The sequence below is a fragment of the Eleginops maclovinus genome, chromosome 11 (genome assembly GCF_036324505.1).
Source record: "Eleginops maclovinus isolate JMC-PN-2008 ecotype Puerto Natales chromosome 11, JC_Emac_rtc_rv5, whole genome shotgun sequence".
Taxonomy (NCBI): Eukaryota; Metazoa; Chordata; class Actinopteri; order Perciformes; family Eleginopidae; genus Eleginops; species Eleginops maclovinus.
Window position 1 is genome coordinate 23,220,526 of NC_086359.1, and position 25,674 is coordinate 23,246,199.

A 25,674-nucleotide genomic window follows, 5' to 3' on the forward strand; every position below is an offset into this window, starting at 1 on the left:
TATATTTAACTTAATGTACTGCACACATATATTTAACTTAATGTACTGCACACATATATGTACTGCACACATATATTTAACTTAATGTACTGCACACATATATTTACTGCACACATATATTTACTGCACACATATATTTAACTTAATGTACTGCACACATATATTTACTGCACACATATATTTAACTTAATGTACTGCAAAATTAACCTTTTGGCCCATGACCCTCCCCCCACATTCAATTTTGGCCCTCCACTGGGAAGTATTTGGGCACCCCTGATCTATACAGAACACTTCACGAGAGAGTTACACAAATAAGGAAGCTGTAAACCATGTTTGTCTTCAGTCATGGTCCAAAAAGAATGTATAAAAAGCAGTCTTAAGCCTATGATTGGAGGAAGGGTTGCTGTTCATTGATCCTTTTATGAATAGTGCTAACATTTACGACCTCCGTTGATGTGGTTCAACTGGGTTTTGTTGGGAGGGTTTTAAAAAAAAAAGCACAATGGAAGGACATCATTGAGCTCATGGTGTTGTTTTTATCAAGCCACATGAAATACAACCGAAAGCTTTCCTCTTGCAAATGCAACATGACTTTCAATAGACAGGGTCATATTACTTTAAATTTATAGGAGTGATCATACGGAGCAAATGTACAGTATACTGCATGTACCTTAATATGCCCATTATGTTTACCTATCTAGTCCAATGCAGCAGGAAGTGCTGCACTTCACTCTTACCACTGATGGATGTGATCTACTGTATGCTTAATTGACCCCTTCTCCAGCTGTCATATAGGCCTAAATGTCAGTTCATTCGTTTTTCACACCATACTGTTTGGACCTCTCTGACCACGGCATCCTAACCTTTCCTCCTTGGTGGTTACTTGGTATGACAGGTTTGTTCCATATGTGTTTTTGGTTGTCCAAGTCTATAAAGTTTGTCATTTTCACTGTTTTGATTGACTTGTAAAGCACCTAATAAGTTTGCACCATCCATCCATCCATCCATCCATCCATCTTCTCCCGCTTTTCCGTCAGGGTCGCGGAGGTAACAGCTCCAGCAGAGAGCCCCAAACTTCTCGTTCCCTGGCCACATCAACCAGCTCTGACTGGGGGATTCCAAGACGCTCCCAGGCCAGCGAAGAGATATAATCCCTCCACCTGGTCCTAGGTCTACCCCTCGGTCTCTTCCCAGCTGGACGTAACTGGAACACCTCCCTAGGGAGGGGCCCAGGTGGCATCCTCAGCCCGAACCACCTCAACTGGGTCCTTTCAACGCGAAGGAGCAGCGGTTCTACTCCGAGTCCTTCCCGGATGACTGAACTTCTCACCTTATCCCTAAGGGAGATGCCAGCCACCCTGCGGAGAAATCCCATTTCGGCCGCTTGTATCCGCGATCTCGTTCTGTCGGTCATGACCCATCCTTCATGACCATAGTTGAGGGTAGGAACGAAGATGGCCCGGTAGACAGAGAGCTTTGCCTTCTGGCTCAGCTCCCTTTTCGTCACAACAGTGCGGTAAAGCGACTGCAGTACCGCTCCCGCTGCTCCAATTCTCCGGCCCATCTCGCGCTCCATTGTTCCCTCACTCGAGAACAAGACCCCGATATACTTGAACTCCTTCACTTGGGGTAAGGCTTCATTCCCTACCTGGAGTGGACAGTCCATCAGTTTCCTGCTGAGAACCATGGCCTCAGATTTGGAGGTACTGATCCTCATCCCAGCCGCTTCACACTCGGCCGCGAACCGATCCAGTGAGTGCTGCAAGGTCACAGACCGATGAAGCCATTAGAACCACATCATCTGCAAAAAGCAGCGGTGCAATCCTTAGCCCACCGAACTGCAGACTCCCTCCCCCACGACTACACCTAGAAATCCTGTCCATGAATATCACAAACAGGATTGGTGACAAAGCGCAGCCCTGGCGGAGGCCAACCCTCACCGGAAATCGGTCCGACGTGCTACCGAGAACCCGGACACAGCTCTCGCTTTGGGAGTACAGAGATTGGATGGCCCTGAGTAGAGACCCCCTCACCCCATACTCCCGCAGCACCTCCCACAGTATCTCCCTGGGAACCCGGTCATACGCCAAATCCACAAAGCACATGTAGACCGGATGAGCTACTCCCAGGCCCCCTGCAGGATCCTTGCGAGAGTGAAAAGCTGGTCCGTCGTTCCACCACCAGGACGAAAACCGCATTGTTCCTCTTCAATCTGAGGTTCGACAATCGGCCGGACCCTCCTTTCCAGCACCTTAGAGTAAACTTTCCCGGGGAGGCTGAGTAATGTGATGCCTCTGTAATTGACACACACCCTCTGATCCCCCTTTTTAAAGAGAGGAACCACCACCCCGGTCTGCCACTCCTTCGGTACTGTTTCCGACTTCTACGCAATGTTGATGAGATGTGTCAACCATGACAGTCCCTCAACACCCAGAGCCTTCAGCATTTCTGGGCGGATCTCATCCACCCCCAGGGCTTTGCCACTGTGGAGCTGTTTAACTACCTCAGTGACTTCCCCCCGTGAGATTGGAGTTGATCCCCCTTCATACTCCAGCTCCGCCTCTAACATAGAGGGCGGAGTGGTCGGATTCAGGAGTTCCTCAAAGTGCTCCTTCCACCGCCCTAACACACAATCAGTTGAGGTCCCATCCTTACTTTACACAGCTTGGATGGTACCCTGCTTCCCCCTCCTGAGGTGTCGGATGGTTTTCCAGAACAACTTTGGTGCCGACCGAAAGTCCTTCTCCATGGCTTCTCCGAACTTCTCCCACACCCACTGCTTTGCCTCGGCCAGGGCTGACTGTCACTTGACCTAACTCACCACCAGATGGTGATCAGTTGACAACTCCGCCCCTCTCTTCACCCGAGTGTCCAAAACATGCAGCCTCAGACCCGATGATACGATAACAAAATCGATCATGCACCTTCTGCCGAGGGTCATCTGGTACCACGTACACTTATGAGCATCCTTATGTTCGAACATGGTGTTTGTTATGGCCAATCCATGACTAGCACAGAAGTCCAGTAACAAACCACCACTACGGTTCAGATCAGGGGGGCCAATCCTCCCAATCACGCCTCTCGAAGTGTCTCCACCATTGCCCACGTGTGCGTTGAAGTCTCCCAGCAAGACTAAGGTGTCCCCCTTCAGGAGCCCCATACAGGACGCTTTTCAGGGTCTCCAAGAAGGCTGAATACTCTGAACTGCTGTTTGGTGCATAAGCACACACAACAGTCAGAGTTTTCCCCCCCATAACCCGCAGGCGTAGGGAGGCGACCCTCTCGTCCACTGGGATAAACTCCATCAAAGCGGCACTCAACCGGGGGCTTGTGAGTATCCCCACACCCGCTCGGCGCCTCACACCTTGGGCAACTCCGGAGAAGAATCGAGTCCAACCCCTATCAAGAAGTAAGGTTCCAGAGCCGACGCTGTGCGTAGAGGTGAGCCCCACCAGATCCAACTGGTAATGCTCAACCTCCCGCACAAGCTCCGGCTCCTTCCCCCCCAGAGAGGTGACGTTCCACGTCCCCAAAGCCAGCTTCTGTCGCCTGAGTCTGGTCTGTCGAGACCCTCTGCTTTCACTGCCACCCTTCTGGCAGCGCACCCGACCCCATCGCTGTTTCCCGTAGGTGGTGGGCCCACGGGACGGGGAAGTGGAGGTGTTGCCCACGTTGCTTTTTCGGGTTGTGCCCGGCCGGACTCCGTGGCAAGCCCGGCCACCAGACGCTCGCCGACGAGTCCTCCTTCTGGGCCTGGCTCCAGAAGGGGACCCCGGGCTTCCTCCAGGCCGGGTATCCTCGTTTTCATGTGTGTTTTTTATGAGGTGTTTTGAACCAATCTTAGTCTGGCCCCTTACCTGAGACCAGTTTGCCATGGGAGACCCTACCAGGAACACGATAAGGTGCTGGTTCTCGGAAAGGCGGGGACACTTTTTTTAATGTATTTTTTTGACTTTTTTGAGATAAAAACCATCTACCGTGGAGCACTTTGGACAGCAAATACTGTATAAAAAGTGCTATGCTATTATTGTTATTATTATTTATTATTATTATTTGAAAGTGGTCACATATTACATCTACTGTACCGTACCGTACACATACTGTGTTTCTGCTAAGCTGCTGTTGAATTGTTTTTGTGATGTTGTCAGCACAGCTTACTGCTGAGGGGGAGGCAGAAATCTCACAGACGTATGACTTAAAGCTTGAGAAGATTAATCTAAATATACAGTAATATCTTCAGTATGATGAATATTTCTACTCTTTTCATTTCTAATTATGTGCAATGCCTTGTTTTGTAATGCTACTGCAATGTAAAAATGTCCCAGTTTGGGAACAATAACGTACCTCTTATCTTATCTTACTGAAGAATACAAATGTAAAAATTATCAACATAATAAAAAGTTAAAAACAAAAAACGTAACTGCAAAAGTACTAAGAAATTTAAAATGTGTGTGTCACAAGGTCACTCATCGTCTTCTCAGACAACATATCACTGCCTTCAGTGGTTGAGTGTAGTAAAGTACATTTACTCAAGTACTGTACCTGGGTATCATTTTGAGGTCCTTGTACTTTATCTGAGTATTGCCATTTTATGCTACTTTACACTTCTACTCCACTACATTTTAGAAACCAATATTGTACTTTCTAATCCACCACATTTATTTAACCACTATTTCCAGCATTTAAAGGAAAACATTTTTTATAATTCATTAATCTGCAGAGTAGATCTCTTATATAATAATCTGTTATCGTTCCTGTTAAGTAAGCAGTCTGTTCTGGTCTTAAAGAAGATCAATGAAAAGTGTATCTAGAGAATATTTACGATGTTTTCAGTTTTACTCTGTTGTTTTTATGTTATCAGACTGTACTAGAAGATAGAAGGCCCTAAAAACAGACTGACATTCCATATTGTTTCTGTTTTAAAGCAGATTATGAACATTCAAATAAATTGCTTATAGAAAAACTATAAAAATATAGAAAAACTTTAGCACTTTTTTTCCCCCTACCTTTCAGATGTTGTTGTAGGAAGCCTCTGGTGCAGAAACAAAAGAGTTTTCATATTTTTTAAGTCTTTGTAAGTTTTTAGGGAAAATGTTGTAATATTGCGATGTAAAATTAAATTAAAATAAATCAGAATAAAATGTGATGAATCTATTCCACAATAACTAAATACAATTGCTGTATACTGCACGACACTACTTAAAATATTTGTTTTTGAAAATATGATTTATGTTGTTGCATAAAAATAAAAGAGGGGGAATATTTCCCTCGGAGAGGTAGTTTAGTTGATAATAATTAACTAGCAGAAACCAGAAATACTCAAGACGTTAATCACACAAAAATATTCTGGGTTCAACGAGAAAAACATCCTTTAAATCCCGAGACACCGCGAGAAAACGGAATCTCCGCAAGAACCCATGCATTGATTGGACTCTGGCTCTAGAAACAGTTCAGTGTGTTACAATAACATAAAAACACGTATTATTACTATTCACAATACCACATTTTCCCCTACGATAAATAACGTTTTTTCATTTATTTACTTTATAGATTTTTTTTATTCATCACTGGGCCTCCAAAAAACTAAATAAACTACCCAGCATGAAGACATGTATAGCCTTTATTTAAATCATTAGGTTTTAAACGTTGTAAAATGCTCTAAAAACTGTATCAAGATGTATTCTCTCTCAGTTCATCTGACTGACACAAAGCGGATGGTGGTAGACGAGGCTTAAGGGAAAACTCAACTGCGCATGCTTTGTGGGCCCACATCCGGGTACTTCCGCTCTCGACCATGCTCTCAGGCAGTATCCAGTTCTTTTAAAGCACCCAGCAGTCTGTTGTCATAATGAGTCCTCTATCATCTCTCATTAATATATGACAATAATATATTAGATTATACCCCGAGGCGTTTCTCACAGATCCAGGAAGAGACGATAGGAGCTGTTTTTTGGACACTTTGACCTCAACCAGTGTCTCTGCAGCCGCTTCTTCACCCGTGTATTTGTCTGCTTTGCGCTGGTTGATGCTAGGTGGCTAATGCTAGTCGGTAAACATCAATAAACTGCAAACAACGAGGAGCAGAAAAACCGGGTAATACTGAGTACTTTTACTACTGATACTTTAACACGAGGCGTTACTTTTACTGTTGTTACAATAGGAGTAACTGATAAAATTGTGAATATGTATGATTTTGTTTTAGAAAGAAAATGCAACCAATCAGATATTTGTCTGGGCGTGAGAGCGTACCTTGGGATTGACAATTAGATCAGTTGTGATAGACACGGTTCGCCACTGGAATAATAATACACAGTCCGAGGTATTAACAGCAGAACAGAGGAGGGCAGGGCCGGACTGGGACAATAAGTCTGGCAAGAAATTATACACCCAGCCAGGCCACTACCAGTTTTTTTTTTTTTTGGGGGGGGGGCGCGTTTTGCTGGTTGTATTGCCAATATACAGCGTTGCTGCCCATAGTAGACCTATAGTTTGAATCTCACTGACATCAATAACATGTCCTCCTGTGGACTTTATGCCCTGTTTCTGCCAGGTCTTCTATGCTGCTGGTTCTACTACCAAAAAGAAACATGGACATAGGCAGTGATGGGCAAGTTAGTTCCAAAATGTATAATGTATGACTTATTACTGTCTTTTTAAAGTAATACGTTACATTACATTATTACTGTCTCTGAACTGTAATGTGTTACACTACTTTGGCGTTACTTTGAGTTACTTTCACCAAAAATAACCTCTAAAGTATGGCTCTAAATGCTAAAATGTAGTTTATTGCAGCTCATTAATTAAAACTATCTATGGCAGTATGCTGAAATTAAACTCATGCTCCGTTTAAGTGGGCTGAATAATATGTGATACCGGTAACATCACGTCTCTGTGTGTTATTAATAACATGTTAGTGGAGCCTCTGAACGGCCCTGTGACCTGCTGTATATGAACGAGTCTCCATGGCAACGTTAGCTCACCTTGTCATTGGTGTGTTAACGGGGATTTGACTGACAAGCTTTCTAAAAGCCGGCGATTCCACAGAGGACAGAGGCTGCAGATCTTCAACACTCTGCCACGAGTCTCTGAACTTCTCGGGGTTCAAGCAGCCATAGCAGACCCAGAGAGAAAGTGACCTTCTGTTGCTTCGGCCTGCGAGGACTCCTGTGTTTCTCTTTTCTTTTCTCCGAGCCTGCAGCTCTGCATTGTGAGCCTGCAGCTCTGCATTGTGAGCCTGCAGCTCTCCATCGTGAGTCTGCAGCTCTGCATTGTGAATCTGTTTCTGCAGCCCTCTTAACCAATAGTAAACAGGCTTACTGAGTTACTATTCTACCTGCACAATTGTTTCTCTGGTGTCGGAATGTCTCGCGATGTTTGTGAATTCTTAAAAACAAAACACCACATCATTTGGGGTTAAAATGTGTTGTAACTGCGTTACTCAGAATTGTAACGTGTATTATATTACCCAAATTTCATAAATAATGCATTATATTACTGCGTTACAGCAAAAAGTAATACATTACTGTAACTCCATTACTTTTGTAACACGTTACACCCAACACTGGACCCAGGAGGATTTAAAAAAAAGTTGTGGAGTTAAATGCATCAATCTGGTGCACTTTGGGGGCAAATTAAAGAGATTAGATCTATGGAAACACCCGTATGAAACAAAACTGTATACATTTCAATAATCGTAGAATCATAAGGATATGGTCATAACCAATAACATTCCATATCCAATAGCAAAACATTCAAACGTATTTATTTTTATATTTTTTGGTTCATTTAGTTGAGTGTGAATGAATCAGCCTCTCCTGTCTCCCTCCTCTCCCCCTGCTCCTCCGTGATGCAGCAGTAGAGACTAGTTTTAGCTCTCGACAAGTTTTTAAAGTGTATCTTAAATCTTATTTCACCTAGTTAAAATGTTTTCTTTTCATTCATGCATATTTAACTAAGCACTCCCCTCTCAAACTGTATTTTAGTTTTACTGTCCTATAGTATTCATTGGAATGATCTCATACCTGTTTTTATTTATTCTGTAATATTGTATAAATATAATAATATTATAAAGTTGTGTTTTGGAAATATTGATTTTACTTTAATGGTGACCAAACCGTTTGAGATCCACTGAGATACTTTAGACCAGGGATTCCCAAAGTGTGGTGCGCGCTAGCTGCCACCAGGGGGTGCGCGAGATGAAACATGTAATGGTGGTCTGGTGTAAAAATATTACACAGTGTTGTTTTTTAAGTGGGATTTTTCCATAGGCTACAATAAAAAAACAGGAACAATAAACATTTCCTTTGTAATCCCTTTTATTTTAAATAAAAAAACTATAATTTATTAGTTTTTGATAGAAACGTAGAAGAAGACAGCCGCTGTCTTCTACGTTTCACTGTAGCCTAGGATATATGCGCGCCAACTCGTTTCATTAATTCTTTCAAATATGATTAACTGGCTAAAATCAGGGAAACTGTCAAGTGGAACGTCTCATGACAAAGTTATTTATATGGCGATAAAACAAAGCTTTGTTGCGCTTGGGGTTAACGCAACCAATCACATTAATCTCCCGCCCCGGACACACATACACGCGGTTTGATTGGCTAACACTTGTTCTGGCATATTTGCATACACAGGATTTGATTGGCTGGCGCTTCCGTCGACGCTTGAAAAGTTGAAATTTTCACAACTTTCACTGCGAGCAACACAGCCAAAGCGCAGTAATCAAACCAGGCGTATGTGTGTCCGGGGCGGGAGATTCATGTGATTGGTTGTTGGTTGCGTTAACCCCAAGCGCCAGACACGCTCACCAGCAAGCGTCAACGCAACGGAACCGTGTGGACGGGCCGTCACTGAGCTGTAGTGAAGTATATCTTGTAGCGATGTTTGTGAAGATGATGAAGAAGTCTCCGGAGACACCAGCTTGTATATAATAAGGTTTATTACAACAGCATAGTATCAGACACCAACACGGGCGATACGGGGTTCCCAGAGCCAATTGTGGAAGTCCCCCGAACAGTCTTTGTGCATACACTTTATAGGAGAAATGTGGGTGTGTGTGTCTGTGTGTCAAACTGGATGTTCTATGAGGATGTGTACCCACATAAGGTGCGCTATACGTTCGTACACCATGTCTTGCGGGTACCCAGTGCCGCTGCTAGCCATTTTGGTGCCCTAAGCATAATTCCTTCATGATGCCCTCCCCCCCCCCCCCCCCCAATAAAAAAACATTCGCGGAAAAGTTTAACTTTTTTATTACCAAACATATAAAACAATAGCAGCAGCAAACACACAGCAAAACAACAAACTTTTGACATTTGAAAGTGCTCAATGCACCTCTTCTTGGCCTCGTGCTCCCGCTTGAACGTATTTCAGCATTGACCCTGCATTAATTTAGAAATACGAAGAAAAAAGATCAGTATAGAAAGAGACAAAATATTCAAATAAAGAATCTTATCGGCACCATCGGTACCTTTGAGTAGTATGCCTAAAAAGTGCCTCATATTTCTATAGTCTACTGAAATAATTTCGGCCTTATAATTATTATGACGATTTTTCATTAGGCTATTTTTGGTGGTGCCCCCTCGACACTTGGTGCCCTACGCACAGCGCGTAATGCGCGTTATGGGAGCGGCGGCACTGCGGGTACCCATATAAGGTGGGATATACGTTGGCCTTCGTCTTGCTCATCTTCTGACGTAGTCCAGATGTTGTTTTTCACTCTTCTTCCACCCAACCTTCCTCTGACCTCAGGGAGTATCTGCCCTGCTATATCTCCAGATTTAATACACCACAGTAGTTATGAGCCTCTCAGTCTGACAGGAGAGACCTCTCCTCAGGCCCGTTTCTAGGATTTTGGGGGGCCCTAGGCAAAGAAGTTGTTGGGGGCCTTTAAAAAAAAAATTTCCGCAATTCTGTGCGTTTTAATCACAAAAGAGGTCAAACATACACTGAAAAGTAGCCTTTATTATTTTTTTTATTTCCTACTGAAACTGCTGCTTGCGGCCCTTGGCCTCAGCAAATGCAGACACAATCCCCTCCAAGTCCAAAGACCTGCGGACGTCACTCTCAATTGACATGAGTGCCAGTCCAGAGAGCCTCTCTTGGCTCATAGTTGACCTCATGTAATTCTTTATGCGCTTCAGAGATGAAAAGCTCCTCTCTCCGGAGGCAACCGAGACAGGAAGGGTCAGAAGTAGGCGCAGTGCAATGCTTAAATTGCTGTACAGGTCCAACAGCTTCTCACTGTATATGTAGTCCAGCATTTTAAATGGGCACCTGGATACTTCATCTGGAAAGGTGTGGACAGCAGAGTTGATCTCCAATGCCAAGTCGTCTGCATCAATATCATGGAGGGTTTGTTCCACTTTCCTGCATCTCTCATGCAATTTCCCAGTCTTGATTGTGGCCCTCATGATATCAATGCTGAACAGGAAGTCGTACAGGGCATACACCCCCTCCAGTCTGGAAAATCTGTCTTTTAGGCTGGTGATGGCAGTGTCAACCAAAGGCAGGAAGAAGTCCCTTCTGAAGGCCTCTTCTGGGGTCGATTGGGTTTCATCTGTACTCTCGTAAAGGAACTGCCTTTTCTTTTTACGTTGCCTTTTCTCAGGCAATTTCCTCTCAATTTCCAGATCTTCTGCAATCTCCATTGCATCCGTTTGGCTTGATGCGAGTCCATTTTCCCTGAAATCTTCTAGGTACTCTGTCACTCCCTCGGTTTCTTTTTTCAGTGTTTGCATTGAAACATCCGGGCTCTGGAGGAGCTTGCTCATATGGTTAACCTGATACAAAACGTTGTACCAGGTTATTGTGCACAGAAGAAAGGACCATGTTTTAAGCTCACCATGTAAGCTTTTTGCTGAGGACATGGTCTCTGAGTCCCCCTTCTCTGTAGCATATGTCTCCAGTGCTGACAGTCCGTCTAGTATTTCAGGTAGATGGTACCGCACTACCTTCACACTGTCAATTCGGGCCTCCCATCTCGTCCCTGAAAGTGGCTTAAGGGTGAGCTGCTTCACATGCTGCTTCAAAATTGCCCAGCGGTGCACAGAGGAACTGAAAAGGTTGTACAGTCGTTGCAGCATACCAAAAAAAGACATGGACAACACTGAAGACTTGGCAGCATCTGACACAACCAGATTTAGTGTGTGACTGCTGCATGGGATGCATAGCGCCTTGTTGTTCAGCTCTAAAATTCTTGCCTGCACACCCTGTTTGTGGCCCATCATATTGCTGCCATTGTCGTATGACTGCCCACGGCAATCTGAAATGCTGAGGTTGTGCTTCTCCAGCTGGTCAAGCAGGATTTCACTGAGCCCTTTACCAGTTGTGTCTTCAACATGTACAAATCCCAAAAAATGCTCAGCAATAGAAACAGGTGTTTCACAGTTGACAATCCTGAGAACAACAGAAAGTTGTTCCTTGTGGCTGATGTCAGGAGTGCAATCCATGATCACGGAGAAGTATTTTGCTTTGTGCACTCTTCTTGCAATCTCCTGTAGGATTTTGTCTCCGACCAGCTGAATGATTTCGTTCTGAATGACTCCACTCAGGTAATGCACCTTTGTCTCTTTGCATTGTATTCGTCTGATGTGTTCATTCATTACCGGATCAAACTGTGCTAGGAGTTCCACTTGAGCCAGAAAATTCCCATTGTGGCGATCATACACGGTACTGGTAGTTCCTCTCAAAGCCTGGTTGCGTTCTGCCAGATGGGAAACTATGGCAATCACTCTCCGAATCACGCCTTTCCAGTGTTCAACTTCAAGTTGCATCAACTCCATCTGTCTTTGATCAATCAGTGTACTGGTTTGCAGTCTCCTCTGAAGGTCGTGCCACTTTTTCACATTGTCACAGTGCACCTTTGTGCACTCGTGTTTTTTTAGGCGATAGGAAAGGTTCTTCCATCCACCGTAGCCACAGGTCGTTAAGGCATTGTCACGTTCACGCTTCCCGAAAACAGTACAAGGGAAACAGAACACTCCATCTGTGTGGATGGAATACACCAGCCACGATCGATGTATATTCTCACCATTTTTCATGGTTCTTTTGTAACTGTCCTTGGTGAATCTTCGAGGAGGATTGTCTAAGTTTTGCGGGAATTCAATGTCCATGATTTGCACAGGTCCTTTTTTGACTATTTCACAGCGCATACTGCTTGTTAGGACACTGGGCCAACATCCTGGGTCATCACTTAATGTGGTGCTTGCAATACCTACAGGTACCCCAGTTCTGGATGGTGGGGTGGTCTCTGCCATGTCAATGTCATCTTCCTCTTTGTCCTCCTCATGAAGTGGAGATGGAGTTGATGGCACTGTTGAAAACATATAGTTGCAAATTAATTTATAGCACAATTGCCATGTGGTAAGTACAGCAACTAGGGAATGGTGATCTACTTGTATAATGCTTTAAAAAGAAAGGGTCATTTTAATACACTTTCATAGCACATGGGTGTTAGGTGATAAGTTGAAATTGTGCGGCTTAATGCACCTTCTGTTGAACCACTGCTGGGAAGTGGTGTGGATGCTTCCACTTGCTCCTCCTCAAGTCGTGATGGAGTTGATGGCACTGCTGAAAAATATGTAATTACAAATTAATTCATGGCACAGTTTCATGTGTGAAGTACGACAACTAAATGCTTAAGGTATGGTGATCTACTTGTGTAACGCTTTATAGCAAATGGTCATTTTAATACACTTTCACAGCACATGCTGCTATAACTTTGGGTCACTATGATAGGTGATAAGTTGAAATTGTGCGGCTTAATGCACCTTCTGTTGAACCACTGCTGGGAAGTGGTGTGGACGCCGCAATGTTGTCTTCCACTTGCTCCTCCTCATAAACATGTGACGAAGACGATGTTGATGGCCCTGGTGCAAAAATAAATAAATACATAAATAATATTCTTTTTATTTATATTGCACATTTTGCATGCATTGATCTCAACAACTCAGTTATTCATTAACATTAGTGAATGTCCCACATATTTGAAATGTCCAGAAGACTCTGTGGGCAAGTGGAATGAATACACACAACTATGACTTGAATTAGAAAAATGTAAAGTCATTTTGATAACATCAAGTGTGTTGATAGAAGGCACTAATAATAGGTAGAAAAGAACGTTACCTTCAGTAGCACCAGAGACAACACTTGGTAGAGCGGGATGAAGAAATTTCAGCAATGCCCCTTGGAGAAAGAATAAGTACTGTATGATTAGCTTGGTTATTTTTCAAATGCTTTTGAAATCCTATCATTTTACAGTCTGATAATTGTGGTGAAATAGATATTAAAAGCATTACACACAGTTCCTACTAGGCGGTTTAGTGGCGGTTTCTATACGACTACAGGTGAAGCACTGCTTCACCAAAAAAAAGTAAAAAAAATAATAATAATAAAATCTTACAATAATCCCGTTTTCACTGGTTTGAAAACAGAAATACAGTCACTAAGACGAGCTGTTTTCCTGAAATCAATTCTGTGAGTGGCAACAGCGCCATCCCCGCACCCGTGGTGTGTCTGTGTGTGTCTGTGTACTGTCTGTGTCCCATAGAAAAAGCTCAAAGCTATCGGTACAGTTTTTAACGGTGGTCCAGTGGTATTTACAGCTATCATGGAGACCAACAACAACAAACAGCAGAATAGGTTTAGAAAAGGATTAATTGACACTAAAGTGGCTGTTTTCTTCATGTGGCTGATCTGCGCCGGGATGTTAACCGTTAAAATGTAAATAAAGTAAGTAAATCAACCCAATGGTATTCTAGCAAAATTATTGTAAACTCCCATGTTAATCTCCTATTAAATAGCTAGCTACTACAGGAATAACTATTTCACTGGTTGTCTCAAGGCTCTAACGACTGAAAACATATGTGAAGTTTATTTAGGATATTAAGAGGAATTAATCGTTGATCAATTTGGCCAGCTGATAACGTTATGAACTTATAGTGAAGTCAAAGGTAGCAGTTTAAGTTTGGTTAGCATGCTAGCATGCCAAACCACTGGTTCCTAGCTAGTCGTCGTTACAACCTCGCTACTCTAGCAAAATATGGTATACCCTGCCTGGCACAATTTTCATGTTGATTGTGTATATTCTACTTACCGGTGTCTTGTTTTCTTTTCTGCTCCTCTTCCCTTTTCTTCTTCTTTTTTTGATTGCCGGAGAGATAATTTCGCTTCATTTTAATTTTTCACTTTTCACTTGCACTTGACGCTGTCGCGCTAATGCATGGGAAAGGGGGGCCCCCTCGAGCTGGGGTATTTCGACTACAATGTGTCGTTGCGCTTTTCGGACATCGCATGCTCTAGGGAGGCGCTGTTGCTGCCCTCGCAGTCGCAGCAGAGCCCTTCATATACAGATGACTGCTTATTATTATGAAGCTATTTAAAATCGTCATTGCTGTTGAATACATGACCTGTCTTATTGGTATGCATGTTGTTTGATTCATGTTTGTATTTGTACATTTGTATCAGACTTTTCTTTGAATTTTGAAAAAAAAAAAAAAAAAAAAAAAAAAAAATCTTAACCTGTCGTCTTTGGGGGGCCTCCTCCTACTCGGGGGCCCTAGGCAATTGCCTACCATGCCTACCTGAACGCGACGGGCCTGCCTCTCCTCCACCTTGTTGTAGAAACAGCTCCTTTTATCCATTAGCTCCGAGCTAGCACCAAATGCTAACAACAATCCCAGGTACCAGTTCCGAAGTCTCTCTCGCTCGCTCACTGACTCGCGCCACAAAAACACACCCTGCCGAGCTTGAATGACACACAGAGACCCATCGAGGGCTTTCATTTATGATCGGTATGACAGTGGCCATGTCGGCAGGCAACACAATGTAGACAGCCAGTCACCCTGTGTGAGGCACACCCGTATTTGCGCAGCGTTGCGTTCACAATACGTCAGCAAAAATAAATCCTCTGGCCACCGGGAAACCTCCCAGTGCTCCCGATGGCCAGTCCGGGCCTAGAGCAGGGTATTATTTCTAAACTATTTCACAGAAAGTGAAAATAACGTTGTCTGAGGCCTACAAGTTTTAAACAAGCGCTGTAACGCATGTCCTGCATTGGGTTTGAGTAAATTTCCCTGTACGCTCTTCACTGTGAATTTGAGACACAGTAAGTTAGTTTTAGGTTGGATATTCGCTGAACTTAGTTTTTCGTTGGAAATTCGATTGTTAGTTTTAGGTTGGATATTTGCTGAAGTTAGTTTTAGGTTGGATATTCGCTGAAGTTAGTTTTTCGTTGGAAATTCGATTAAGTTAGTTTTAGGTTGGATATTCGCTGAAGTTAGTTTTAGGTTGGAAATTCGACAGGCGGCCTATCCAGCAGCGTAAGTTTCTCCTGCAATTGGCTGTATTACGATGGGGAGCTCTTCTCCACAATACAAGGCTTTCACTTTTAGGGACCATCAACAAATTACCTTTTCAATGACACAAGAACAATGTGACAGCTTCCCGGTCATGTGGATGTGAAAATAATCCACCCTAGGGCAACATGTGTTGGACACACCTCTTTGTATTTGATATTTCAATACTTATAATAGTATTTTATATTGATATTCTATGGAAAATGTGCATATTTCTTCAATAACTTCCAGGTGATGTGACCCAAAGACTCCAAATCAGAGCTGGATCAAATCACTACACTGGCTGCATAGGACCGACCTCTTGTTATTGCATTGAAATACTTCCAGTATTGACAAACTTGACATCTTAATACCTTGCGCTGTCCATTGACAGACACCGGGCATGGAGCCCTCTCCCACATACATCACACTGCATCTATTGATGTAAAACTAAAAAAGTGATTAATATTTGTAATTAATCAGATGACATTAAATACTCATTTCTTAGTGGTCTTTGCCTCAGCCATACTCAAGGGTGCTTAACATGTGTACAGCACAATCTACACTTGAACAGCTGCTTCACAAAAACTAACCATGTCTGTAATGGCATGTCCAGCAGGAGAAGGAGCACTGAGAGCAGCATGGAGGGGGACAAAGAGACCCCCGTAACACAGAGACACGGACGAAAAAAGAGCACTGAGAGCAGCAAGGAGGAGAACAAAGAGATCCCCATAACTCAGGTGAGTGAGCACTTCATCACAATATATTCCTAACACTGTTATCCCTTTTACGGGGGTACATTTGTGTTGTTTTTAAGGACTTGTATTGGAACACAAAGATATATATATTTATTTTATCCAATATTATAGGGTATTAAATTATATGAAGCATTTTAATCTAGTTTGTCATATCTTTAAATATTTTTCGTAATAATAATACATTTTCTTTAAGGTGCCTTTCATAACACCCAAGAACACCGTACAATTTGTTAAATATTGTAAGATGTCTAAACAGGAAATCAGGAGATATTGTGTTGAATGTTACTTAAGTACGTGTTTATATTATATTTCCTATGTAATGATATGTAAAAATGAACTGTGAGTAAAAAAACATTAAAAGTATAACATAGCTGAATATGGTAGTACTCAAACAAAAGCCAAGTATGTCAAAATGCTACTTCAGAAAGTGTCCCGCTGTTACAGTCCTCTCGTAGACAAATATGCAAATGAAAATATGCAAATATGCAAAAATGTTATTATTGAAGGCTAGTTAACCTGTGAGCCTTAGTGCACAGATCAGATTTTCCTTTGCCATTTTTTTCCTGCCAAAACTAAATTCAAGTGTAAATTAGTCATTGGCCCACATGTGCAAAAAAAAAAAACACGTCAGACGTCGCTTTAGAGGAGTGGATTTTTTCAAGTATCCCTTTTTGTCTTGATCGGACGTTAGCATCAATCTAGGAATTTGCATGCAGCTGTTCGATTTGAGAGTAGTATTTATGTCATATCACAGACTCTTTGCATTTATGTGCTTTGTTTTAGAAACCAAAGGGAAGAGCGGGACTAAAAAGTCACAGCTGTGACCAATGTGAGACATCCTTCACAAGATCTGATCATTTAAAGCGCCACCTGCGTATTCACACTGGAGAGAAACCATACAGCTGTGAACATTGTGAGAAAACCTTTTCTCAAAGTAGTCAACACAAAGCCCACCAGCGCATACACACAGGAGAGAAACCATACAGCTGTGAAGAATGTGGGAAAACTTTCAGTAGATCAGATACACTGAACATTCACCAACGTGTTCACACTGGAGAGAAACCATACTGTTGTGAAGAATGTGGAGCAACTTTCATTACATCAGGTGATCTCAAACGACATCATCGCGTTCACGGGGGAGATAAACCATACAGCTGTGAAGAATGTGGGACAACTTTCATTACATCAGGTGATCTCAAAATTCACCAACGTGTTCACACGGGAGAGATACCATACTGGTGTGATGAGTGTGGGAAAGTTTTCTCTTCATCAGGTAATCTCAAAAGACATCATCGTATTCACATGGGAGCTAAACCATACAGCTGTGAAGAATGTGGGAAAACGTTCACTACATCAGGCGATCTCAAAATTCACCAACGTGTTCACATGGAAGAGAAACCGTACCGATGTGAAGAGTGTGGGAAAACTTTCACTTCATCAAGCAATCTCAAACGACATCATCGTATTCACACGGGAGAAAAACCATACAGCTGTGAAGAATGTGGGTCAAATTTTATTACATCAGGTGATCTCAAAATTCACCAACGAGTTCACACGGGAGAGAAACCATACTGGTGTGAAGAGTGTGGGAAAACTTTCACTTCATCAGGTAATCTCAAAACACATCAACGTGTTCACACCGGAGAGAAACCATACTGGTGTGAAGAGTGTGGGAAAACTTTCACTAGATTAGCAGCACTGAAAATTCATCGTCGTATTCACACTGGAGAGAAACCTTACCGGTGTGAACTGTGTGGGACCGCTTTCACTAAGTCAGGTGAACTCACAAATCACCAACGTATTCACACGGGAGAGAAACGATACTGTTGTGAACTGTGTGGGAAAACATTTTCTAAAGGAAGTAGCCGTAAAGTCCACATGCGCATTCACACTGAATCATCTTGAACAACTTTGCGAGCAAAGCTAGCTGTTTCCTCCTCCTAATGTCCTGATAGCTGTATTTTTATAGTTTAACATTCTTTCTAAATTGAATCCTGAACAACAGTTATTTATGTTCTAACCAGCGTTCACGCTATGCCAACACGAGGCCACAGAGATGCCTCAGAGCCAGAGATGATGTTTCTTCTGATGTTTGTAATGGTTCCTGATCTATAAGGGAATGTTCTACTATGATGTGTTTGAAACATGGTTTTCTTATAGCCTCGTTATGATTCAGTTTAAAAGATACTGTTATTCCTTTTATGAAATGTTCCGTGTCCAGTGTTAAACTGCTAGTTTCATTAAGCTGCATTAAAGGTCTCCTATTACGCTATATTTGAACAATATATGTGAAGTGTTTTGCTCAAAATACCGAACAGATCCCCCATTGTAGCATGCTTCATCCCCCTCTATTTCAGCCCTGTTCCTTAAGTGCTGATTCTGTGACTGTAGCTTTAAATGAACTAGCTGCTGCTGGCCACGCCCCTTTGGAGCTGCTGCTGGCCACGCCCCTTTAGAGCGTCATGATCTCTCCTCTGAAGAGAGTTTTCTACCGAGGAGACTCAGCTAAACGCTGCCGTGATTAAACGCCATATTATGTTCCAAACGACATCCAGCATTATTTCTGAAACACTTCTCAGTGTTTACCACTAGAACAGAGACATAATATGAATTATATATACAACATTTCTAAGTCCCTCCTGCAGGGGGGGTTGGGGTGGGGGGGGCAGAGTAGGGGAGACCAGGTATGGTTGTAACACGTTTTCCTTCAGCACCTAAAACTACCATTTGTTTTAAAGCTACGGTTCTGGAACTTTTAGGCAAAGTACCCACATTTGTCTACTACAAGTGGCAACCATTTAAATCTCAACTACCGTAATTTCCGGACTATAAGCCGCTACTTTTTTCCCACGCTTTGAACCTCGTGGCTTATACAATGACGCGGCTAATTTATGGATTTTTCCCGCTTTCACAAGCCGCCAAAATGGGGTTTTGAAAAAAAAAAGACAAAAAACTGAGCACCGTCACATAATGTGACGTAAATCGAGCGTGCTCAAACTTCCCATCATTCTGATTATGGTAGTCATTTTGTCACCCTCATCATGGCAAAGACACGGAGAAATGCGAACAACCGGGAGGATTCTTTCACAAGAACAAGGCTTTGCTCGTGTTGGACAGCATGAGGGCCCACATAACAGATTCTGTGAAAGAAGCCATCAAGAGGACAAACTCAATTCCAGCTGTGATTCCTGGGGGCACAACAAAGTATTTGCAGCCACTCGACATCAGTATTAATCGTGCATTTAAGGTGGCGCTCCGTGTTCAGTGGGAGGCTTGGATGACAAGTGGGGAGAAATCCTTCACTAAAACGGGCCGCATGCGAAGAGCAACTTATGGTCAAGTCTGCCAGTGGGTCCTGACAGCGTGGAGCATTATCAAAAAATCCACTATCATCAACGGGTTTCGAAAGGCTGGACTGCTGCGTGTTGAAGAGGGCAGCATGAGCTCAGCGGGGAATTTGCCTCCGGATGAAAGTGACGAGAGCGACAATGAAGACGATCCAACATCGGATGAAGCAATTCTGAGGCTATTCAACTCCGACACCGAAGGAGATGACTTCAGTGGTTTCAGTGCACAGGAGGAGGAAGATAGTGACCAATGACTTTCTTGGTAGGCTACTGTTTACTGCTATTTCTTTTATTTTTGTTACAAGCCGTGTTTCGTTAAAGCCCATTTATTTTTGTTACAAGCCGTGTAGAAAAGAAAAGAAAAAGAACAACGAAATTGGGGAGCATATTCATTTTAACTGCATTGACCGTCCCTGCCAGGGACATAAATACAAATACAGGTTTAAAGTTCAATTCAAACAAGTCTTGGATAGATCTACTCGTGACCACATCCAAGTATCAAAAGGATTTGTCAACCATCTTAAATGGGAATTGAGAGTATGATATACCTTGTTTCGTTTAAAGGGCCTATTTATTTTTGTTCCAAGCCGTGTTTCGTTAAAGCCTGTGTAAAGTTCATTTGTTTCAATGTACCGGTAGGCACCTGTGGCTTATAGACATGTGCGGCTTATTTATGTACAAAATACATATTTTTTAAAATTCAGTGGGTGCGGCTTATATTCAGGTGCGCTTAATAGTCCGGAAATTACGGTATATCACAGAATTTGTGAGATTATGACAAATACAGTGTGTACCTTTGTTACAACCTACCCCACTATTCGGGTAGGTTGTAACACCTATTGGAGTAGGTTGTAACCAGTGTTGGGCAAGTTACTTCCAAAATGTAATATAGTACATATTACTTATTACTGTCTTTTTAAAGTAATAAGTTACATTACATTATTACTGTCTCTGAAATGTAATAAGTCACACTACTTTTGTGTTACTTTGAGTTACTTTCACCAAAATAACCACAAAAGTATGGCTAGGCAATTTAAATGCTAAAATGTAGTTTATTGCAGCTGATTATACCTCCAGTGAAGGCGATGTGGTATAGCATAGGCCCTTAAGGCTACTAACAACTTAAAATAGGTGCAGTGAAGGCTCATGGCCAATCCAATATATCAATCACCGTCAGAATCACAAAAGCAGACAAAGGATCAAAGTCAAAAATTATAATAGAGATAGGCCTACTATAAATATTTATACGTCTAGGCCTATTAAACACAATAGAGCTAGAGCTCACCATAATGAAACCTATAACATGAAATGACAAGGTATATATTTTTCTTTTGTTTCTATTCCTTTATTTAATTCAAGTTCTCAGCACAACAAGTTAGAATGTATTTAGTGGACTCAGAAGAAGTGTTATCAAAAATAACTAAAGTGCTCTTAGAGGATTAGGCCTCAAGGAATAGCCTTCGGCTCAGTCATTTTCAGTCCAACAAAGTTAACATGTAGGCTTAACATTGCTTAAGATTGCTACTAAATTAAACATAGGCTAAAAAGAGGAGCCCTGCTATTTGCCAAACAACGCCTAGAACATAGGGTACCAAAGAAAGCCTGTCGAAATGTAAATCAGTTTTAGCGACACCTATAGCTAATGGGTCTGAGGGACACTGTTTTTATAGGGTGTACATAAGTGCTTGGGCCTATTAGGCCTCAAAGGAAATATAGCTCAGTCATTTCAGTCCAACTTCACATAGAAAACGTAAGCTCCACTATGTTTAACACACACACTGGAATATTGAAAAGGACAAAATAAACAGGCAACCCGTTACTGCCAAATATACAACAGAGGTAGAATGCAGCCAAACAAAGGCTTGCAGGTATGAAAGCCCTTAAAGCCTTGACCTATAACCTACTTATGGTTCTATGGTGGTGGGCTGGCCTATTCCACTACCCACTTGACTGAAATATCTGTTGAAGTGCATCAGGAGAAGGCGTTGAAAGCGTCCATTACCAAGACGGTTGCGTTTTGGGGTGAACTGAAAAGTCTTTCTACTGGTGCACTGGATGGTGTTGGGGCATTACAGCGGAGTGCATTTTTTTGGATTCTTGGAAACTGGTGCAGGCTTTCCATTGTAAGGGCAGAATTGAAATTACCTCTGTTTCCACCGATATGGGCATATCAGCTGTGGTAGTGGGTTGTAAGTCAAAGGCAAAGAAACCGTCCTCGCTGGAGGCAACAGCAGCAGGTTGAGGGACTTCGGGCTTGAAGGCTGCAGGCTCTTGTGTTGTTAGGGAACGACACTCTGACATGAGGAGGAACTTGATATGGTCTCTTCTGGCTGCTTCTTTTACCCAACGCAGCTTAAACTTGGGCAGTGAGACAGCGGCAAGCAGTGCTTCCTGGGAGTCAATTATTAAGACAAATCGAGTTTTGATTGCCCCCACAATAAATTCAGGCTGCCCAGTGGTTATTGGCAGTGTATGAAATTCGGCCAAAATAGGAGCTAGACCACAGGGCTAGTAACTTTCAAAAGTTACTAGCCCTGGTGTAAAGTTACTAGACCAAGCAAATCAATGTATGTCGTAGGCACGCGCATCACGTTTTCACATCATACACCACAATTTTCATAATAATAATAATAAAAAAAGCGATTTGGCGGACTTTCAGCTCAGAAAAGATAAAATTGGACATTATTGTTATTTTGTATTTGTGTTTTCAGCTATTTTTGGCATGATTGTATTATCAGTATACTTTAGGCTGGGATAAGTGACAGCGCTTTACATTTTCTTCAAAGAAAAAACACAGCAGATTACAAACAATAATTTATTAAAGTAGAACAACAGACTGAGAACAAGGGACATGAACAATATTAGCAGTGGATCAAACGATCAACATCAGTTCATTTAGGTAAAATGGTAATACAAACCGTAATACTTGCTGTAATAGCAGTAGTAATTGGTCTACAACAGACTACCACAATCATTCCTCATCCTCACCAACAAGACCTCTATCTTCCATCTCACCATCGTCAGAATCTACATTATCCTCCATGTCTGTAAACCAGTCTGAGTCATCAGAGTTTATCTCATCTTCAGCTTCAACTACTGCACCCCCAGCAGCTTCAGCAACCATTTGAGCACCATCCACTCCGTCAACTCCATCAATCTCTTCCTGCACTTGTTTGGCTCCCTCCAAAGCTGCCATTCTGCCTTTCTTTCTTCCCTCCATGAAGTTGGGTCTGCGATTGTGGTTTTGATTCCACTGGTGAATGGCAGATGATGGATCAAAATCCTTTGTAGGTTCTGAGTGCAGCTGAATTGTCATGAGCATTGTCATGGTGGTAGCCTTCAGTCTATTCCTGTACTGGGACTTGGTAATCTTCATTTGAGAGAATCCTCTCTCACACTCAGAGGTGGCGGCAGGGAGTGATAAGACCAGATCAATTACATGCAGGATATTTGGAAACGTGCTCTTGTAAAGCTCAAACACAGATGGCCAGGACATGGAGTGAATCTTGTTCCCCTGGTTTTCGTACAATGCTTGTTTGAGGGAGGTCCACTCTGCTTCGATTGCACTTACATCTACTCCAACATTGTCGAAGTGCTCCCTGTAGTAGTCGATAATCACTCCAATGAAGTCATCCCCAAAATCATCTTCATGCTCCTGAGGCCATGACTGCATGTCCGCTATTTTTGTAGCTTTGAGGACTTCACCTCCCATGTCACTGAATCTCCGGGCTAGTGAACCAACCAATGCCTCAACGACCTTCTCAATCTGGCCTGAAGAGTGGTCTACCCCTGTTAGGGTCTGACCTTCAAAGGAGTTACAGTCTCCCTGCTGGAGTTTCCGCTGCTCAGGTCCTGCCCTGAAATAGTGAAACCAGCACCAAAACCATCACCACCAAAAATAAAGGCATAAAACAGTTGTGATTTACAAAAGAACCAGCAATAGCAAAGAGCATTTACGTAAATAAGCAAGTGGTTAAACAACTAATTAGAGCAGGAAATGACTTCATGATTTAATGAGCAATGTATCTATATTACCGGTCCTTGAATTTGTTGATGCTGGTCATTGTGGCCTTCAGTGCTTCATGTACATGATAGGTACAAACTTCTCTCTGCTGCAGCGTCTTCGACAGTTTGGAGAGAACGGCCAGAATGTCACTTAGGAAGTGGGCAAAAGTCATGGCATCTTTGGAGCGCAGCGTTTTCAGGAGACCTTTTGCCTTTGCTTGCATACCACTAGCTGTCCTGGTGGTGGCAACCTGCAATTCATTTAATATTTTTTTTAATTTCAATTTACAAAAATGTATTTCAATATGTTGCCACAGTGGATATCAGATGATATCATTCATGCAACAGAAAATTCATCGGGCTGTTAATAACATGTTATTATTATCAAATGTCTTACTTGACTGAGATGAAGAACAATTGCACGGTAACCACGCAACATGTTTTGCAGTGCTGTGTGGGTATGGCTAACCCAGCGCGTTCCTCCAACTCGGACAGGCCAGATCTTGGAGATGTTGGTGGTACTGAAAGCTGCCTTCAAACCAGCGGCCTGTTTAGGGATCCTGTAAAGCTTGTACAGAGCATCCAGGAGGACATAGACTTTGATGAACAAAGAGGCTTGTTTCATGGCTTCTTTGAAGGCAAATTCCACCCTATGGGCCATGCACTGCACCATCAGTATGTCTCCACTGATTCTTTCCCGCATGAGAGCGATCACCCCAGCCTTTTTCCCGGTGTTGACAGCCGCCCCATCGCCAGCAAATCCCACCATCTTCTTCATCATTTCTTCCTTTGGGATCCCCGGGAGCTTTACAGCTTGCATTATAGCATCATAGATGCCATTGGCATCTGGTTTGTCACACTGTACAAGTCCAAGGAAATTGCAGTGAGTCTTGCCATCCACTGCAAAGTGCAAGTAAACAATCTCTTGTTCAGTGGCAGAGACATCTGTTGATCCGTCGGACATTATTGTGATAAACTTAGCACTCTTTACCTTGTCTTCAATTGCTAGACGGGTGATTTCGGCTATAGCAACCAAAAACTCCTTACAGCTCTTTTCATTTCTGTAGGTGCTGCCGAGATCCAGGCCCTTCTTCTCATCCATCTCACACATCCATTTGAAATCAGAAACTGGTCTGCAGTGCATGGCAAGGGCGTGGGCATTTATGAAGAGTATCTTGAGCTTCTGAAATACTTTAGTATTCAAAGTCTCAATGGTCTTCTCGGCTATGCTCTCACCTTTCTTCTTATTCCTGGCCTCATACTTCTCCTGGGCTTCCTTGTGGCCGTCAGATCGTTGGTGACAGACTAAAGTGTCATGCTTCAGGTTTTGACACCCTTTGACAAAGGAACCTTGACTTCGCTTTCTGAAGATATCCCTCTGTTGTCGGGTTTCAGCATGGGGGCCGTATACAGTTTGACATGGCAGGCAGAATAAAGTTTCACTTTCGTCCACAATCAACCAAGGAAATTCTGCTTTCCATGCAGGCACTACACTTCGTTTCCTTTTAGTGGCATCGTATGCCTTATTCACTTCCTTTAAATCCATTTTCTTTTTCTTTTCAGGTGGTTGGTTAGGCGTGAGACCACACCACTGACGGAGCATGATTTTGCTTTGTTATTGTCAACCTCTCTTGCACAGCATCTATAAGATTGATTGTGAACATGTATTTATTCATTCTTTATACAGTACATTTAATGCTAGTTCTGATTATATTACTACTATTACTCACAGACTTGCAGTCAGGGGAGGCAGAGGAGGCAGAGCTAAATGTGGTATAGGGCCAAGCCCTTGGACTACTAAACTTGTTGACTTGTTATAGTCATTTTTTTTTCTATAGGCCTATTATTATTATTATGGTGGGTGTATGGAGTTTGGAGTTTTTTTGTATAATAATCTGCGAAATCCCTAAGACAAACCTTAAATAAAATCAAAAGTGAATAGGGCCATTACTAGATCAACTGCAGTGAAAACGCAGAAGGGAGGCAAACACAGTAGCTAGCTCTGCCTCAATGAGGGGGACGTGCGAGAGCGCACCAGTCGGGGTTATGCTTGTTCTGCCGTTGATCTGAGCTACGTTATGAGGCTACGTTATGTCTTTGACGTTTATGACCTTGTTCGTCAAAATGGCAGATTTTATAGTGATTAAGATAGGCCTACTCGTAAATCTGACTGAAAGTGGAAGTGTCTGCCTCGCCAGCCACGAACTCACCGTATGTCACTGCTAG

The 25,674-nt window shown here is 42.7% G+C and overlaps 1 protein-coding gene and 1 long non-coding RNA gene across 4 annotated transcripts; one reads left to right on the forward strand and one right to left on the reverse strand.

Moving 5' to 3' along the window:
- The first annotated feature begins 5,782 nt into the window (after positions 1-5,782).
- On the forward strand, positions 5,783-18,617 carry LOC134871531 (zinc finger protein 726-like). Of its 3 annotated transcripts, XM_063894250.1 has the most exons (4): positions 5,783-6,093; positions 6,551-6,611; positions 15,955-16,078; positions 16,880-18,617. In XM_063894250.1, the coding sequence occupies exons 2-4, from the start codon at positions 6,604-6,606 to the stop codon at positions 17,999-18,001; spliced, it is 1,254 nt and encodes a 417-aa protein (XP_063750320.1). In that variant the 5' UTR covers positions 5,783-6,093; positions 6,551-6,603; the 3' UTR covers positions 18,002-18,617. The 3 variants fall into 3 exon arrangements, with proteins under 3 accessions (XP_063750320.1, XP_063750322.1, XP_063750321.1); XM_063894252.1 differs by lacking the exon at positions 6,551-6,611 and having other exon boundaries at positions 5,784-6,093; positions 15,958-16,078; positions 16,880-18,615; XM_063894251.1 differs by lacking the exon at positions 6,551-6,611 and having other exon boundaries at positions 5,784-6,093; positions 16,880-18,614.
- Positions 18,618-23,056: 4,439 nt separating this feature from the next.
- On the reverse strand, positions 23,057-24,097 carry LOC134872445 (uncharacterized). Its single transcript, XR_010166799.1, has 3 exons — positions 23,846-24,097; positions 23,479-23,699; positions 23,057-23,300 (listed from the first exon to the last, which is right to left on the reverse strand). It is a non-coding gene; the product is annotated as an uncharacterized LOC134872445 (long non-coding RNA).
- Positions 24,098-25,674: the final 1,577 nt, after the last annotated feature.